General features: G+C 40.5%; 1 protein-coding gene across 1 annotated transcript; it reads right to left on the bottom strand.

Moving 5' to 3' along the window:
• Positions 1-620: 620 nt before the first annotated feature.
• On the bottom strand, positions 621-10857 carry LOC147642142 (uncharacterized). The gene is made up of 3 exons (XM_086802980.1): positions 10317-10857; positions 1145-1750; positions 621-1070 (listed from the first exon to the last, which is right to left on the bottom strand). Exons 1-3 carry the CDS (start codon positions 10767-10769, stop codon positions 621-623), a joined length of 1509 nt encoding a protein of 502 aa, XP_086659106.1. The 5' UTR covers positions 10770-10857.
• Between the last annotated feature and the right edge of the window lie 5384 nt (positions 10858-16241).

The raw sequence follows: 16241 nt of genomic DNA, 5'->3' as shown, positions 1-16241 counted from the left end.
GTAGACCAGATGTAGCCAACAAACGTATGGAAGTTTGGAAAAAACTCGACAATTTTTTCAAAGTCCTAAGACAACAAGTTGGTACAAATACTTATGCAGATGATTTCAAAAAAGCAATAAAGCTTTTAATAAAAGCTATCATAGATGCCTGGGGAGAAAAAGACATAACTTATTACTTGGTGAGTGTTCAGACTTATCAAAACAGTTAAAATTGAACTGTAATTTCTTAAATTTACTAACAAAGAATTGTCTTTGTAGCATATTCTTTACTTGCATGGACCATATTTTGCTACAGAAGGACCCCTTGCAACATGGAACACACAAGGAATGGAAAAGTCTCACTATCAAGGGAGAACTTCCTTTTTCAGATGTACCAGAAGAGGAGGTGGTCAAAGAAGAAGCAATGCACTTAAAGAATTATTCAATTGGTTCTACAGGAGGCAATTACAAAGGATGAGATCAAAGAACCAGCAATCTGAAACTACACAAACACCTCAAGATAGATACTAATGATTTACTAACACATTTGTACCTCTTACAAAATATTTGCTGAATTATAATCAGTCCTTGCAAAATATTTACTGAATTATAATCAGTCCTTGCAAAATATTGTGTGTACATTAGTTTTTGATTCTCTTGGGACTATTTGGCATGTCACCTCTGTATCTCAAAAATTTTCTCCTTCTATAACCTCCAAGAAGATTGATATCTGACTCCTCAGCTGCATCTGCATAGCTAGAGTAGCAAAGAAAGTATCCAGCTCTTGAGGCATTGAAACCTGCAGCATATCCAAAGATTCTAAGAGGAGCAGCTCTCTCTAGAAGCAAGACCTTGTTAGCATTTATTTGAAGGGGAGTGTATCCCATGAACCTTGACAACACCTTCAAGGCAAATATTGGCAACTCAGCATCTTCAGAGAAGTTCATGTGGAATGCACAGAACACATCCTTATCCAATGTAGGTAAGTAGTGCATGAGAGCAGATGAAGGCCTTCTTGACCTAGTCTCTGTAGCTTTCACTCTGCTGCCTTTAGCTCTTCCTACAAAATCATCCTTATTAAGCAATTCAATCTGCAAGACAAAAACCTCACTTTAAAAAAATTACAATCACAATAACATTTTGCAAAAGATTAAAAGGAAACTACCTTCTGCAACTCATCCTCACTTACTACTTTGTCTTTCATTAAGTTGCATGAGCCAACCCTTTCCACTTTATCAGAATCTACCTGAAGCTTGAAATCTCTGCCAAAATACTCTACACCTAACTCAATAAGCCTGTTCTCAAAATCCTCATCTCTAAGGGAAGGTTTCTCCTCATCCACTCTTTTAAGGCACAAGGCAAGTGCATCAGGAGCAGGGATAAATGAGTGGTCAGATGTTTGCAAATCAAGTGCCAAAAACTCTTCCTTTGACTCTACTTCTGTATCAATAAAGTCTTTGGTCATCTCACAAGCTTCTGAAATTGTTGCAATACAGTAGTCTTTCCTGATATTGAAGAGACATTGAAGATAGGACAAAGGAATAAAATCTTTCTCATTGATATAGAAGAAAGGAAGGCTTGGAACAGTAACAGAGGATTCAGATATGCTTGCTTCCTCTGAGGGCTCTTCAGTAATAGTGAAAGCCCTAAATTCAGCAACATCAAGATTTGCACTTTCTTTCTCCTCAGCTTGAACATCAATTTCTTCCTCTTCTAAAATCTCACTTTTCTCTAGCTTTGAGACTGTGGTGACATTTAAGTTTTCTTTCTCCTTCTCTGCATCAATATCTGATTCTTGCTCTTTATCTTGTATTTCTGCTCTCAAAAATAGAAAGAAAAGAAAGGAGATATCTTTGGGGACAAGGTTACAAAGCTTTTTATGAATTGGATAAGAAATGGATGAAGGGCATGTGAAAGAGATTCTATTTGAAAATCTACTGAACCTCTTTGTAACTTTGGCTTTCTCCACCACTAACAGCTGAGTAAAATCGGTAAGGTGACAAAAATCATTATCTCCGATATGAAAACAATGACCTTCAATTGACATTTCAAATTGTTTGTACTCCTCTTCAAGAATGTCCTTAAGCTTCATCAAAACATCTGAAAGAACAAACCTTGGATTGAATATCTCCACTGCATTTACCTTCATGTCATGACCATCTTGCAAAATAGCATTCAAGAGTCTTTCACTTGGGCTTTCTTCAACAACTTCATGTCGCCCCTCAACACTTTTACTCATTGTGATATTTGAGAAAAACGCTGGAACAATTTTGAAGAAGGCTTGGAAGTCACTATATGGCAGAGCCCGAACTAAGCGAAAATAAGTGGTCCAAAAGTTTTGGAATGCTTCTATCGCTTGGTGCGCGCTTTGGCAATTTGAAGGTTCAAAAAAAAAGAGAGAGAGAGTTTTGCAAAATAGAGCTTGTAAGTCACTATATGGCAGAGCCCGACTAAGCGAAAATAAGTGGTCCAAAAGTTAAGGAATGCTTCTATCATCTGGTGCGGGCCTTGGCAATTTGAAGGTTCAAAAAAAAAACGAGAGAGAGTTTTTGAGAATATCCGATGGAGCACGTGGAGCGTGGCAAAATAACCTTAAATAGTGATCATTTGTGCCACGTGGCAAAAATGATTGCATGACATGTGTATCCCCAATGGTCCTATGTACGGACGGATTCGAGGTATAAAAATTTAATTTTCATGATAACATTTCTATTTTTCACCGACACGGTATCAAGCGAAATTGCTCCTCCAAAATTCCCAGAATCTTCTTTTACCCTTCTCACCCATATCAAGCGATAGATCTCATCCGAACATCTCGGATCCTTCTCATCGCTTAGTCCCGGATCCTCCCCTATCACTTGGCCATACCCTGAATCAAGCAATAGAGCCGATCTCCTTTTTCACTTTGTTCCGGACATATCCGGAATCAAGCGATTGAGCTATTCCAATCCTTTTGGAAGCTATTTATCGCTTAGTTCCATCTCTTATAGTCATAGCCCGAATCAAGCGATAGAGCTAATCCAAACAGTTTGGATCCGCCCCATCGCTTAGTTCGGGCCACTGTTATTTTTTTATCTCAACTCACAAGTCACCCCAATCGTGTTCTCTTCTTTTTCTTTAACTTTAATGGCGAGGACAAAACAGACTGCAAGGAAAGTCTACGCCCCTTTGGAGACTCAAAAAGCCCAAGACAAACCAGGATTTTCCAAAAAGCCAGTTGTCGATGAAAAACAAGAAAAGCCTCCTCCAAAGCCTCGTGCTAGGGCAACAACAAGAAAGAGATTAAACTATGAGGTGAAGTCACTAAGAGAGATCAGAGCGGCACAGAAATCTACTAATCGTCTCATCTCTCGACTGCCATTTATGCGGGTTGTCAGGGACATATCAGAAAGGTTAATTGGCAAAATGAGAAACACAAATCTTGATAAAGTCCGATGGGAGTCACAAGCCCTTATGTGTCTTCAAGAGGCTGCTGAGGATTTTTTGATCGACTTTATGAATGATGGATACATTGCTGCTGCATTTGCTCATAGGATCACTCTCATGAGCAAAGATTTTGTGCTTGTGTCTAGACCTAGATACAAGTTTGACAAAGCTTTGGAACCCATTTCAAGTCAAGATATGAGGGCTTTTGAAATTCTAAATATTCCTCCAGCAAGACAACCCAAACAATCAGTTGTTATTGAAGATGTTTCGCATACTTATAGTACAAGAAAAGCTCACGATATTAAAGAAGAAGTGGAGAAAGAGAGAGAGCAGGAGAAGATTACAGAGGATGCCATTCTTTCTCAGCAAGCTGAAATTCTTCATGCATCCAAATCAGAACTTTATCAGAATGTAACAGGTAAAATGGTAGTAGATGTCTCTATGCATGGAGAGGATGAGGTTTATTGTTGTGACATTGCCCTTGAAGACACAAGTATGCTTGTGAATCACAATATTGAGATATGTGACACAAGTATGCTTGTGAATCACAATATTGAGATATGTGACACAGTCCTCTTTATCTGCCTGAGGTTTGTGTGGATTTCCTTTTGCTTTCTTGATGAATTTCTCAGATTCCATATTTTATTGATATGTTTTGTTTATGTCTCCAGATGTCTTATGAGGGATCTTCCTGACTCAATGGCTATGCAAGTGACCATTCTTGATCCCCTTGTTACATAGTGCCTTTTCAATAGGCAAGGGGATCTTGCAAGTTTTCTAAAAAACTTTGATATGCTGACATGCAATTACATTGTATACCCTTATGTTGAAGTGTAAGGCTCACACTCAATTATCTTTTTTCCATCATTACAATATTCACAACTAATTGCAGTATTCATCTTATTACAGAGGCCATTGGAGTCTTATTATCTTCAATCTATTGGATAGAGATGTAATCTTTATGAATTCTTTAGCATCCATTCATGGGAGAAGTAAAATGTAAGAATCAAATTTACCATGGTTTATGTTCTAAAGCAATATTTTGTAAGTTTTCAATTGTTTGGTTGACCCTCAATATTTTATGCTTGCAGTGCTGCCAAACTTATCTTGAGTTTCCTAGGTTCCACCTATGAAGACTTATCTATTATTGAAATGCTCGTTGCATGACATTTAGTCATAGAGACTTTCACCCTGAGCTGTGCTAGCTCAATGTCTAGGTCATCCTCATCAAGGAGGGTTAGTGAAGCCATGTTCACATGCAATACTCTCTTCTGGAGTATCTGTTTGGCCTTGACCTCTCTTGCCTCGTCTTCTTCTGGAGCTTGCTTAATTTTTTTGTTGGCTAGCTCTTTTTGTTGTTTTAATAGATGCTCTTGCACGAGCATCTCTTGGGTTAGTGGTCCATAATATTTTTTAAGCTTACTTCCATTAATGTAACCCTCCATTTGTATGCCCTTAATTGTTTTAATTTTGATTGACCCTTGAGGTGTGATTTTAAACACTCGAAAGGGTCCTAATCCTTTGTACTTGAGTTTCTTTTTTCTGGTGCTTCTGACACCATACATGAGGATGGGGTCCCCCATTTTTAGTTCTTTTTGTTTCAGGTTATTGTCAAACCAATGCTTCCTTTGTAATTTTTTGACCATAAGACCATGTGATCCAATTATTCGAGTTTCATCAAGTTTCTCTAAGTCAACCAACCTTTCGGCTAATGCATTCTCAGTTAATCGTTCTTGCACCACAATTCACAGGTTGGGAACTAGGTACTCCATAATAGGCATTACCGCCTCAGTGCCATAAGCTAGACGGAAGGGAGTATTGTTGAGATTCAAGCTCGATGTCAGTGTGAGCCAGCTATGCTATGTGTTGGCAGATTAGGTAGGAACATGTGTGAGACATAAATGACCGCGTGTCCAGCTGGTCATAGTGTGTGGACACTAGCTAGGGTTAGTAGAGTGTGGACACAACTCATTGTGTGTGGTGTGGATTATGGATTAGTGCATTATGCTTTGTGTGAGAGTGGACATGGCTTCCCTCTATGGTTAGGGTTTGCAATATACATTAGAGTTTGCTCCTGTGTGTGTGTCTCCTCTCTCTACCGTTCTTTCAACATGGTATCAGAGCCTTGTGTTGTTTATTAGGGTTTATGAGGGAGTGAGTGAAGAGGGAGAAGAAGCTGTGAAAAGAAGCTGTGAAGCTGGCCATTGGAGCTGTGAAGCTTGGAGCACACCAAATACTATCAGATCTGAGAGCTTGGCCTACCGCGTAAGGTCTTCTAAACATCCTTGAGCGGATTGCAAGTGATACAGGCAAAAACAAAGATAAATAGAGCAAATCAAAGCAAAGAGAAATTCTGGTTTTTGAAGCTTTCCATTAAAGCTTGGCAACATTGATGTATGGTGGAAATACATGTAAATCTGGCAAAGAAAACATGTATCTGACAATGAGAGATGTAATGGCAACTCTTATGCAAGCTCTATTGTGATTTTGGAGAATTTTGGAAGCATTTGAATGTATGAAAATCTCTGGTTTTTGAGCCCTCACAAAACAGAGAAAAGGAAGCCAAAAATTGATGAAATTGGAGCATGTATTTGGTAAAAATCAAAGCATTGATGGGTCACACACCTACCTAGGAGTGTTAGGGACTTGATTATCTCATCATTTAGCATTACAACCCTTCTCAAAGCCTCATTTGCAGGCGGCGCAGCCAGAACAGAGGAAATAGAGCATTTTTCTAGTTTTTTGACTACGAGGAGATCAAATTTCAACTTGATGCTTGATATCTTCCACAATTTCTCTAGCAATTGGATGCTTTACACTTTGGAGAAGAGGGCTATGTGATTTTTTTGGTCAATTATGCCTAATTGAGCTGGGAATGAGCTGATTAAAACAGGCTGTCCACTGGTTTGCAGAGAAAAAGGGTCATTTTAATTGAGCAATTAATCCTTGGTGTTTTACAATTGGACAAATTCCTCTTACATGGAGTTGATGGACACTAATGCTAAGCTGATGAATTCCTGGTTGCTAAATTTGGACAAATATTGAAGGAATTAGAGCAAATTTTCTACTGGTTTTTTTGGTTTTTCTGGTTTTTCCAAAAACAGAGAAAGGGGTTTTCAAAAATCGATATGTACACATGTCAGATGGTGTTGATACTCAACATTGAGGTAGATTAGGTGTCAATGCAAGTTTCCCATACTTGATTGCACCATTACATTGTGAATTGGAGCCTTGGAAGGCGTGTCAATTCAGGGTATCCCGGACTGCGTGCGTCAGTTCATCTTGGATGATTACAGGTTGATTTTCTACATCAAATTTGGAGTTTGTTGGCTACCTTGGAGTATCTGGAACATTCATTGGAGTTTGGTTGAGCTGAGGAAGGCTCATTTACAGATTTGAAGTGTGCGGAAGGTGTATGCATTGAGCAAACATGTCGGACAATCCAGTTCAGATTGTTGGTGAAAAGCTGGATAGGAAGAACTTCCAGGCATGGAAGTACATGATAAAGAGTTTCTTGAAAGGGAAAGGATTTTGGAATCTCATTACAGGTGTTGAGCCTTGAGCCTGAGCCTGAGCTACCTCGACAACCTACACAGCAGGACAGCAGGGTAGCTTATTGCTCATAAGCAATGGTCAGAGAGAGCATTATTTGTCTATATGTATTTCTGATGCTATGCTCATACACATACAGGATGCTGAGAATCCCAAAGATGCATGGGATACTTTGGTCAAGATGTTTGATACAGATACAAGTGCTCGCAAGTCTCAATTGTGACAGCAGATACACAATGTGAAAAGGAATAAAAGGAGCATACATGATTATGTGCAAGAAATCAAGAAGTTTGCAGATGCATTGGCCACAATAAATGCCCCCATGCCTGAGGATGATTTGGTGGATATTACCTTGCGTGGTCTTGGCAAGGAATACAAATCCTTTGATACATCTATCTCAGTGAGGAGTACAGGTCTACCCGACTTTGATGAGTTGGTTTCACTCTTGTTGGTTGAGGAAATCAAGCTCAGTGATTCATTTCTGGATGCATCTACTAGCCATGATGATGGTAGAAATCAGGCTTTCTACTCGCAGAGAGGCTTTAGAGGCAGGGGGAGATTCACATCACGTGGACGTGGTGGTAATGGTCGTGGATGGCAGGACAAGCCTTCACAATAGAATTTTCAGCCTTCATATGGTGCTCGAGGTGGTCGTGGATATGCACCTCAGCGAGGCGGGAGGCACCCCCTATGGTGGTCGAGAACGTTGGCAAGGCCAACAAAATTCTATGCAAGATGTGGAATGCCATTATTGTGGCAAATTTGGACATATGGCGAGAGATTGTTTCCGCAAACATAATGATTTGAGAGGGGGAAGAGCACAACGTGGTGGTCATTATGGTGGAAACTATGCACAACATGGTGGTAACTATGCATCAAGTAGCAATGATGGAACTGCAAATCATTTGTTTGCCATGAAGCATGTTGTGGGTTCTATGACAACAAATGCTGAGAATGATGACACATGGTATATGGACTCAGGAGCATCAAACCATATGACATGTCATGCTGAGAATGATGACACATGGTATATGGACTCAGGAGCATCAAACCATATGACATGTCATGGTGAATGGTTTGAGCATATGAAGCCTATGGATGTAAAAGGCTATGTGGAAACAGGTGATGATACCCAGCATGTCATTACACATGTTGGAAGTGTACCATTGGTCATGCACAATGGTCAGACAAAGTCTATGTCAGATGTGCTGTATGTGCCTTCGATCACTAAAAGCTTGGCCTCAGTTGGTCAAATGGTGGAACAGGGATTACAGGTTCGTTTCAACGAGCATGGATGCTTCATTGAAGATTTCAAACATGGATGTAGAGTGATTGCTAAAGCAAGAAAGAAGGAAGATTGTTTAAGCTGGATGCTGGAATTCCTGAGCTAAAATCAGCCATGTTCTTAAAGAGCAGAAATGTGGTACAGGACATTGATATGTGGCATAAGAGGATTGGACATGTCAATATACAGAGATTAAAGAACATGCAAGCAAGAGGCATTGTCAATGGATTGCCTAGGTTCAAATATGATGGGACATATGCATGTTTGTGAAGCCTGTCAGTTTGGGAAGCAGGCAAGGTTGAGGTTTCCTAGAGAAGGAAATATGAGTAACAGGCCACTTGAGATAGTACACAGTGATGTATGGGGTCCTACACAAAACCCATCTCATTAGGGCCAAAAATGACTCAAAAAGGGCTGTGTAAGGAAGTGATTAATTTGCTAATTAGCGGAGCCGTTGACGGTCAAAACGACTCCAAATTTAGCGATTTTCCTAAATAAAAGCACATCCAAGTTATTTAAAGTGCATTCAAGTACATACCTTTTAAAATTAAAAAAACAATTTCACGATTCCCGGGATAGTTAATGCCGACATGACCACGATTCTTATTTTTGAATTTTTGCCGCCCCTCTCTCACTGTTTCTTTGCCATTCTCTCCCTTTTTTTGTCACTCTCGGATATGGCTCTGTTCTTCATGAGCTTTCTCTACTAACTTTTTATGCTTATTGCTCTGTTCCATCTTTTATCAAACTTAATAAAGAGTATTAAGTTTCAATAAAGAGTATGTGACTACACGAAGTTCTTTTCAAAGGCCGTTGACAGATTTCAATGAAGTTTAACGACTTCGGAAGGGAAGTGTATATCCACCAGACCCTGAAACTGGAAGGTATCCTTCTTTTCATACTCCTCATGATTTGATGAGATTTGTTGGAGATGGGGTTAATGGCTTACTGGGTTATAGTTTAAGGCTTTCTTACTCTTCAATAAACTATTTATCATACATTCAAAATCTCTTTCCTTGGCTGCAGAGCAGCAGCATAGCTAGCATAGCAAAGAAAGTAACCTGCTCTAGAGGCATTAAAGCCTGCAGCATAACCAAAAATCCTAAGGGTAGCAGCTCTCTCAAGAACCAATATCTTGTTAGCATTTATTTGAAGGGGTGTGTAACCAAGAAACCTTGACAATACCTTTAGTGCAAATAAAGGTAGCTTAGGCTCTTCAGAATATTGACTATGAAAGGCACAAAAGGTTGCCTTGTCCAACAAAGGAAGATAGTGCAAAAGAGAGGATGAATCTTTCTTAAAGGTTCCTTCTGTTGCCTTTCCTCGTGAACCTTTGGCTCTTCCAAGAAAATTATCACTGTCAAGAAGTTCAAGCTGCAGAAAAAAAATAATTGATTAAAAAAAGCTTTAAAAGACAGAAAAAATATCAAGGGACATTAATGAAACAACCTTCTGCAATTCATCATCTGCAACAACAACCTTCTCCTGTGCGAGGTTGAATAAACCAAATTTTTCCTTCTTTGCAACCTCTTCTTCTAAATCTCTCAGCTTGATATCTCTCCCAAAAGATTGAATACCAAGCTCCTGGAGCCTGTTTTCAAAATCCTCATCCTTCAAAGAAGGTGCTTCCTCCTCAACTCTCTTCATGCAAACAGCAAGTGCATCAGGAGCAGTAACAAAAGAATCATTTGAAGTCTAGAGATCAAGAGATAAAAACTCCTCCTTGGACTCTTCCTCTGTGTCAATAAAGTCCAAGGCAACCTCAGAAGCCTCAGCTACTGTAGCTGCAATACAGTAGTCCTCCCTTATATTGAGAAGAAATTGAATCTGATGAAGAGGGATGAAATCTTTGTCATTAATAAGAAAGGAGGGGAGGCTTCGTATAGTAAGGGAGGCCTCAGACACCTCCACATCTTCAATGGGTTCAGGGATGAGGGTGCTTGCTTTAAACTCTGCAACATCCAAACCTGCACGTTCTTTTTCCTCAATCAATCTTTTCCATCTCCAAGGTCTCAGATTTCTCTATGTTCAAAACAGTGGAGACATTCAAGTTTAATTCATCCTTGGATGGAACATCTTCACCTGGAACTTGAGCACTTTTCTCATCTTTGAGAAAAAGAAAGAAAAGAAAATCAATGTCCTTTGAAACAAGGTTGCAACTTTTAACATGGAGTTGACAGGATATGGATTCTGGGATTAGAACATTGGACTTCTTTGAAAACCTGCCAAACCTTCTTAAAACTTTATTTTTTTCAAGAGAATTTTGAGTGAAATCAGTGAGATGAATGTAATCTTTTCCTTCCAGAATCAAACACCGACCAAGAACTGCATCCTCAAATTCCTTTAATTCATCTGAAATAAACTCTCTAAATTTATCCAAGATTTCACCAAGGACAAATTTGGGATTGAAAATTTTCAATGCCTCTGAGTAGACTTGCATGTCTCCACCAACCTCCAAAACGGCCTCCAGCAACCTTTCACTTGGGTCATCGAAAATTTGTTCTCTTCCCTCAAGATTAGTACTCATATCTTCGGTTCAATCTGCAAAAGAAATGGAATAGAAGCACCAAAACATAGTGGAAAACCTGCCTTAGAACCAATTCAACGTCTTAATTCAAGCCTCTAGGTTGTTTAAAGGTTCAAGAAGCACTTACCAATACGGCGCGATACAAGGGCTTTGGAACACCTCGGAGGGCCTCCTATCGCGTCGTGTTGGATAAGCTGAGGGAAAGAAGTGAAGCACCTGAATGGAGCAAAACGAGGTCTTTGGAACAAATGCAAGGGCCTCCTCTCGCGTATTGTACCTGTCAGTTAAGAAACTTGGGTAGAAAATATTTCATCCCGTCGTGCTGATTACATTGGGGTATAAAAAAGATGAGGTCAAAAAATACGCGTTGGTTACACGTAGCTTAGTGCATGGTCCACATGGCTTAGTGCATGGTGGTACACTTGTCACCAACGGTCACTACCCCACTCGGCCAGACATTTTGTCCAATTCTCCTTCACGATGTGATAGGGGCTATCCAACATCCTCTGACCCTTGACTATCGCGTCGTTCCGGCTAGCTCATCTCCTTCACGGCGCTCTAACGCCCCTTCAGTCAAAGTCCAATTCTCCTTCACGACGCGATAGGGCTCTTCCCACATCCTCTGACCCTCCACTATCGCGTCGTTCCGGCTAGCTCATCTCCTTCACGGCGCGATAACGCCCTTTCAATCAAAGTCTAAGCCTCCTCCATCGCGTCGTTTCGGATACAAATTTAATGGCGCGGCGGCTATAGTCACTAGGGACATTCATCCTTGTAAAGGCTGCCCGGCGCCCACGATGGCACTTCGGTGCTGGTTGTTGACTGCGAAGCATGGGGGACACGTAAGGAGCGCCGGTGTAGCTGGCGGGTGGACATTGACATCTAGGGGTGTAGGCAAAAGCAGTCGCCAGCCGCCTTCAGCCAGCAGCTAGCGTTGCTGCCTTCAGTCGCCTTCAGCCCCGCAAGAGAAGAGAACCACTCTCTCTCTCTCTCTCTTTCGTTTGCTTGACTGTGATCACAGTCAGCCACGTCTCGACCGGCGCACAGGCCACTCCTTGCCAACATCCATATATATCCGACGGCAACACCGTGGACAGTAGCATAGCTAGGCGGACAAAAGCAGCCACCAACAACGCCTGTGCAGCCGTTGTTGTATGTAGCCAACAACGAACTACAGCAAGCAACCACCTTCAGACGTTGCAGAGTCGGTCAACACCTAGAGAAAAACAGCAACAGCCGGTCATTTTTTTTTTTGAAATACACATGCGGCTTTGCCTGATACGACACGTGCTAGCCCAAAATCGTTCAATTTCGGCTCAAGTTCCTCCGTCAACAGAACATTGGCCGCCTTCACGTCTCGTTCTGGCTATCATATTCACCTTCACCTTCTCTGCGAATTCTACAGCGCAAAGCAATCCTCCTACACGACGCGATTAGCCACCTCAGTCAAAGTCCGTTCATATCTATCGCGTCGTTTTGGATATCATTTTTACAACTTAAAAAAGTCTGTTTTTTCAATCTAAAAGCCTTCTGTATCGCATGCTCAATCCACCGAAGCCTCCTATGCCAACACCCATGCCTCCAAAATCATCTTCCAAGTCTCCCAAATTATCACCTAAAAAATCTCCCAAGCCTTTTGAAGAGCCACAGTTCTCAGAAGCCCCCAAGGTTTTATCAAGAGAGCAACCTGAAGACTCTTCACAGCCCCCTGTCCAGTCTCCTAAGCCAGCAACCCCCCCAAGGCCAAGTTCAACAAAGAAGGCTAGTGAGCCTTTCTTTTCACCTAGATTCAGCAAACAAAAAAGAAAGAGGGACTCTGAAGCTCCTGGGTCCTCGAATGTAAAGAGGAAGATGGATTTTGATTAATGTTCATTTCTAGCCTCATTTATGTAAAAAATTGTTTATTTTTACTTTGTAATGAAGCACCCAGTTTGTGTCAAATAGATGTACTCCTCAACTGAGAAAAATCTTTGATGATGATTTTGCAGTAAAAAATGTCATAAGTACCAGCATATTGAGTCAGACAACAAGATCAAAACAAAATCTTTATTTGAAAAGTATTGTGATTACAATTTCATGATCTTGCATTTGGCTCAAATACAACTCTTTTGGGTGGAAGACATGTGATACAAGATGTTACATTCTCCATCCTTTTGCTTACAACAATTCCATCTACTTTAAATTTATATTCAGAGGATGTTTCATCAAGAAACTCAAGTGACTCTCTGACATCTTTCAGCATCCAATTAGCTATAACTATAAGTTCTCTAGGCTCAGTTAGTTGATGTACATATATTTTTAATTCAAACTCTGGACAGTTCTCTTCTGAATCTAGGGATACCCAGAAACCTAGCTTGCTTCTCCATCTTCTATAATCATAACCTAAAACTAATGATTGACGACATAATTGATATGAAATTGACAGAGAATTGGGACTTATTCTGCAACTAATATTGTCACCAATGTGGTAAGTTTCTTTGGTTCTCCATCCTTCTCCAAGCACAATGTCGAGTTCAGCCATAGAAAGTCTTCTGTTGAGCCACATTGTCTTTGATCGTTGTAAATCCATGGTTTTGAAACATGCCACAAAGACATGTAAAGGTAAGAACCATTGAACCTTTATCCTTCTTGATATTCTACCCGGAGACATAGCTTTCAAAATGTCTTCTTTGATTTTGAATTTGAAGCTCGATAAAGTAAGTGAGTCTGGAGATTTCCAATCTAGCGAGTTGATGGTAGGAACAGGCACTTCACGAAGTTGTCCTTTCTCACCTTCTCTTGATGGAACCATATATTCTGCAAAATAGACAAACAAATCCATCGATTTGAAAAAAGATGGTGGTTTATCAGCATACAAAACATCTACAATTCCTTTGTGAATTGCATTGAAGGTTCCACTCAGACTTTCAATAGGTTGCCACTCCACAGCTCTCGATGGAAAGATAACTGTTGTTGCCTAGTCATTTATTTGAAAAGACATAGGTTTCCAAAGTCCTTCCTCCCTGATATTATTAAAAACACAAGAAGTGATACTATGAGATGGACGACGTGCAGAGTTTGCCATGGGAACTAAGAAACAGAGAAAAGCCGCAAAAATTCTACAGAGAGAGAGAGAGAGAGAGAATGTGAAAGAAAGGATAGTGTAGACGTTCGAGACTAACTTGTCATGTCATAAATGTCGTTATTTTCAAAATTTGAAATAAAGATTTCGTATCTTCTTTGATTTTTTTTGAAATAAAATATAGAGCTCACGTCTGGTACGGTGGGTCCAAACTTTTATGTTTAGTCGTCCAGAACTCTCAAAAATAGCGGTGTCCACCAAAAGATAGCGATTTTTTGCCATTCTCCGTGAAAATAGTTCTCCAAGACCCAAGATAGAGGAGACAAGAATGCCATACTTTTGTATACGTGGCAAATATCTATTGGACCATTCCTTAATCTTTAGATTAACAAACAGCCCATTTTTAGACGTTTTCGGCCCTAATGATCAAAGGCAGTTTACTCTATGTTACATTCATAGATGATTTTAGCAGGATGACATGGATATACTTTCTCAAAGAGAAGAGTGAAGTGTTGGAAAAGTTCATGGATTTCAAAGCTTTTGCAGAAAAGCAATATGGCTGTTGGATTAAATGTCTGAGGAGAGATGGAGGTGGTGAATACACCTCAAAAGCTTTTGAGAATTTCTTGAGGAAGCATGGAATAAGAAGACAGTTGACTTGCAGGTATACACCTCAGCAGAATGGTGTGGCTGAGAGAAAGAATAGAGTCATATGTGAAGTGGCAAGGGCGATGCTCAACGAAAAGAGCATGCCAGGCAGAAGCATGTGCTACTTCAGTGTATATATTGAACAAAACACCTACAGCAGCCATTCCTGGAAGCACGCCAGAGATGCGGCTCACAGGTTACAGGCCAGACATTGGACATCTTAAAGTTTTTAGATGCATAGCTTATGTACATGTGCCTGATGAAAGAAGAAGGAAGTTGGATCCTAAAGCAGAGAAATGTGTATTTGTTGGATATGCACAGGATTGAAAGGCATACAAATGTTATAACCCTCAAACTAGACAAGTGGTCATCTCACGAGATGTGTTTGATGAGCTTGCTAGTTGGTACAAAGCAAAAGATGAGGGTGTTATTGAGTCACTCTTGAGGCTGATGTTCATGTGAACTTGCCACCACAAGCAAGTTCTAGTTCTACTACTACGTCTGGGCCAGTAGAGCAGAAGCTGAGAGTAGCAGTGTACGTCCATGGTCAGGACCTTTGAGGCATGAGAGTGTGAGCACTGGGAGTAGTGCTATGGATAAAGGCAAAAAGAAAGTCGAAGGAATTGGAATCATAGGTTATGAGTCATCTAGTTCAGAGAGTTTGGATGAGGAGCTTAGCATACCTGTTTTACGCACACCTAGTGCTAGACAGGGTAGATATGTGCCACCACATGCTAGAGTTACAGGTGTACAGAGTGATCCGCAGGCATTGCGGAGATCCCAGAGAATCAGATATCCTGTTGACAGATTGACATATAGAGACTTTGCTATGCACTATGCATATATGACATCTATGGTGAAGCATGTGGAACCTACATGCTATACAGAGGCTATTGGAGAGCATGTATGGGAAAAAGCAATGGATGTTGAGATGGACGCATTGGTCCATAATGATACATGGGTCTTGGTTGCATTACCAAAGGACAAGAATGTTATTGGATGTAAATGGGTTTACAAAGTGAAGTGCAAATCTGATGGTTCTATTGAGAGACATAAAGCAAGATTGGTAGCAAAGGGTTATGCACAGACCCAAGGATTGGATTATGATGAGACGTTTAGTCCAGTGGCTAAGATGGGCACAGTGAGAGCAGTCATTGTTGTGGCTGCAGCTAATGGCTGGGAAATGCATCAGATGGATGTCAAGAATGCATTTCTGAATGGAGATCTACAAGAGGAAGTGTACATGGTATAGCCAGAAGGGTATGTACACCCTAGATATCCCACTCACATATGCAGGTTGAAAAAGGCATTGTATGGTCTAAAGCAAGCACCTCGTGCTTGGAGTGATAAGATGAGCAGATATCTTATCTCACTTGGTTTTCAGATTTCTACAGCAGATTCTTCACTCTATGTGAAGAAGACAGAGCATGGGATTGTTTTACTAGTCATCTATGTGGATGACTTGATTATCATAGGTGATCATGGTGCAGATGTGATGCATGTCAAGAAAGCTTTGAGTGGGCAATTTGACATGAAAGATCTTGGTGAGTTGAGATACTTCCTTGGAATTGAAGTGGTGAAAGATCATGCTGGTACATGGTTAGTACAGCGCCAATATGCATTGGATATGTTGGCAAAGTATGGCATGACAGGGTGTAAGCCTATGAGTATACCATTGGAGCAAAATGTGAAGTTGCGGGCTGATTATGGCAAGGAATTGGATGATCCTTCTATGTACAGGAAGATGGTTGGTAGTCTCATAT

The sequence above is a fragment of the Cibotium barometz genome, chromosome 1 (genome assembly GCF_041138505.1).
Source record: "Cibotium barometz isolate CiBa-2024 chromosome 1, ASM4113850v1, whole genome shotgun sequence".
In the NCBI taxonomy this organism is placed as follows: Eukaryota; Viridiplantae; Streptophyta; class Polypodiopsida; order Cyatheales; family Cibotiaceae; genus Cibotium; species Cibotium barometz.
This window is presented reverse-complemented; position numbering and strand designations above follow the sequence as displayed.

Excerpts from the sequence above, each read along its gene's own strand:
- LOC147642142 (XM_086802980.1), bottom strand. The coding sequence starts at position 10,769 with ATGAGTACTAATCTTGAGGGAAGAGAACAAATTTTCGATGACCCAAGT. Across the intron at positions 1,751-10,316 it reads CTCAAGTTCCAGGTGAAGAT|GAGAAAGAAAACTTAAATGT; the intron begins GTTCCATCCAAG and ends GATGCAGAGAAG. Across the intron at positions 1,071-1,144 it reads GTGAGGATGAGTTGCAGAAG|ATTGAATTGCTTAATAAGGA; the intron begins GTAGTTTCCTTT and ends TTTGTCTTGCAG.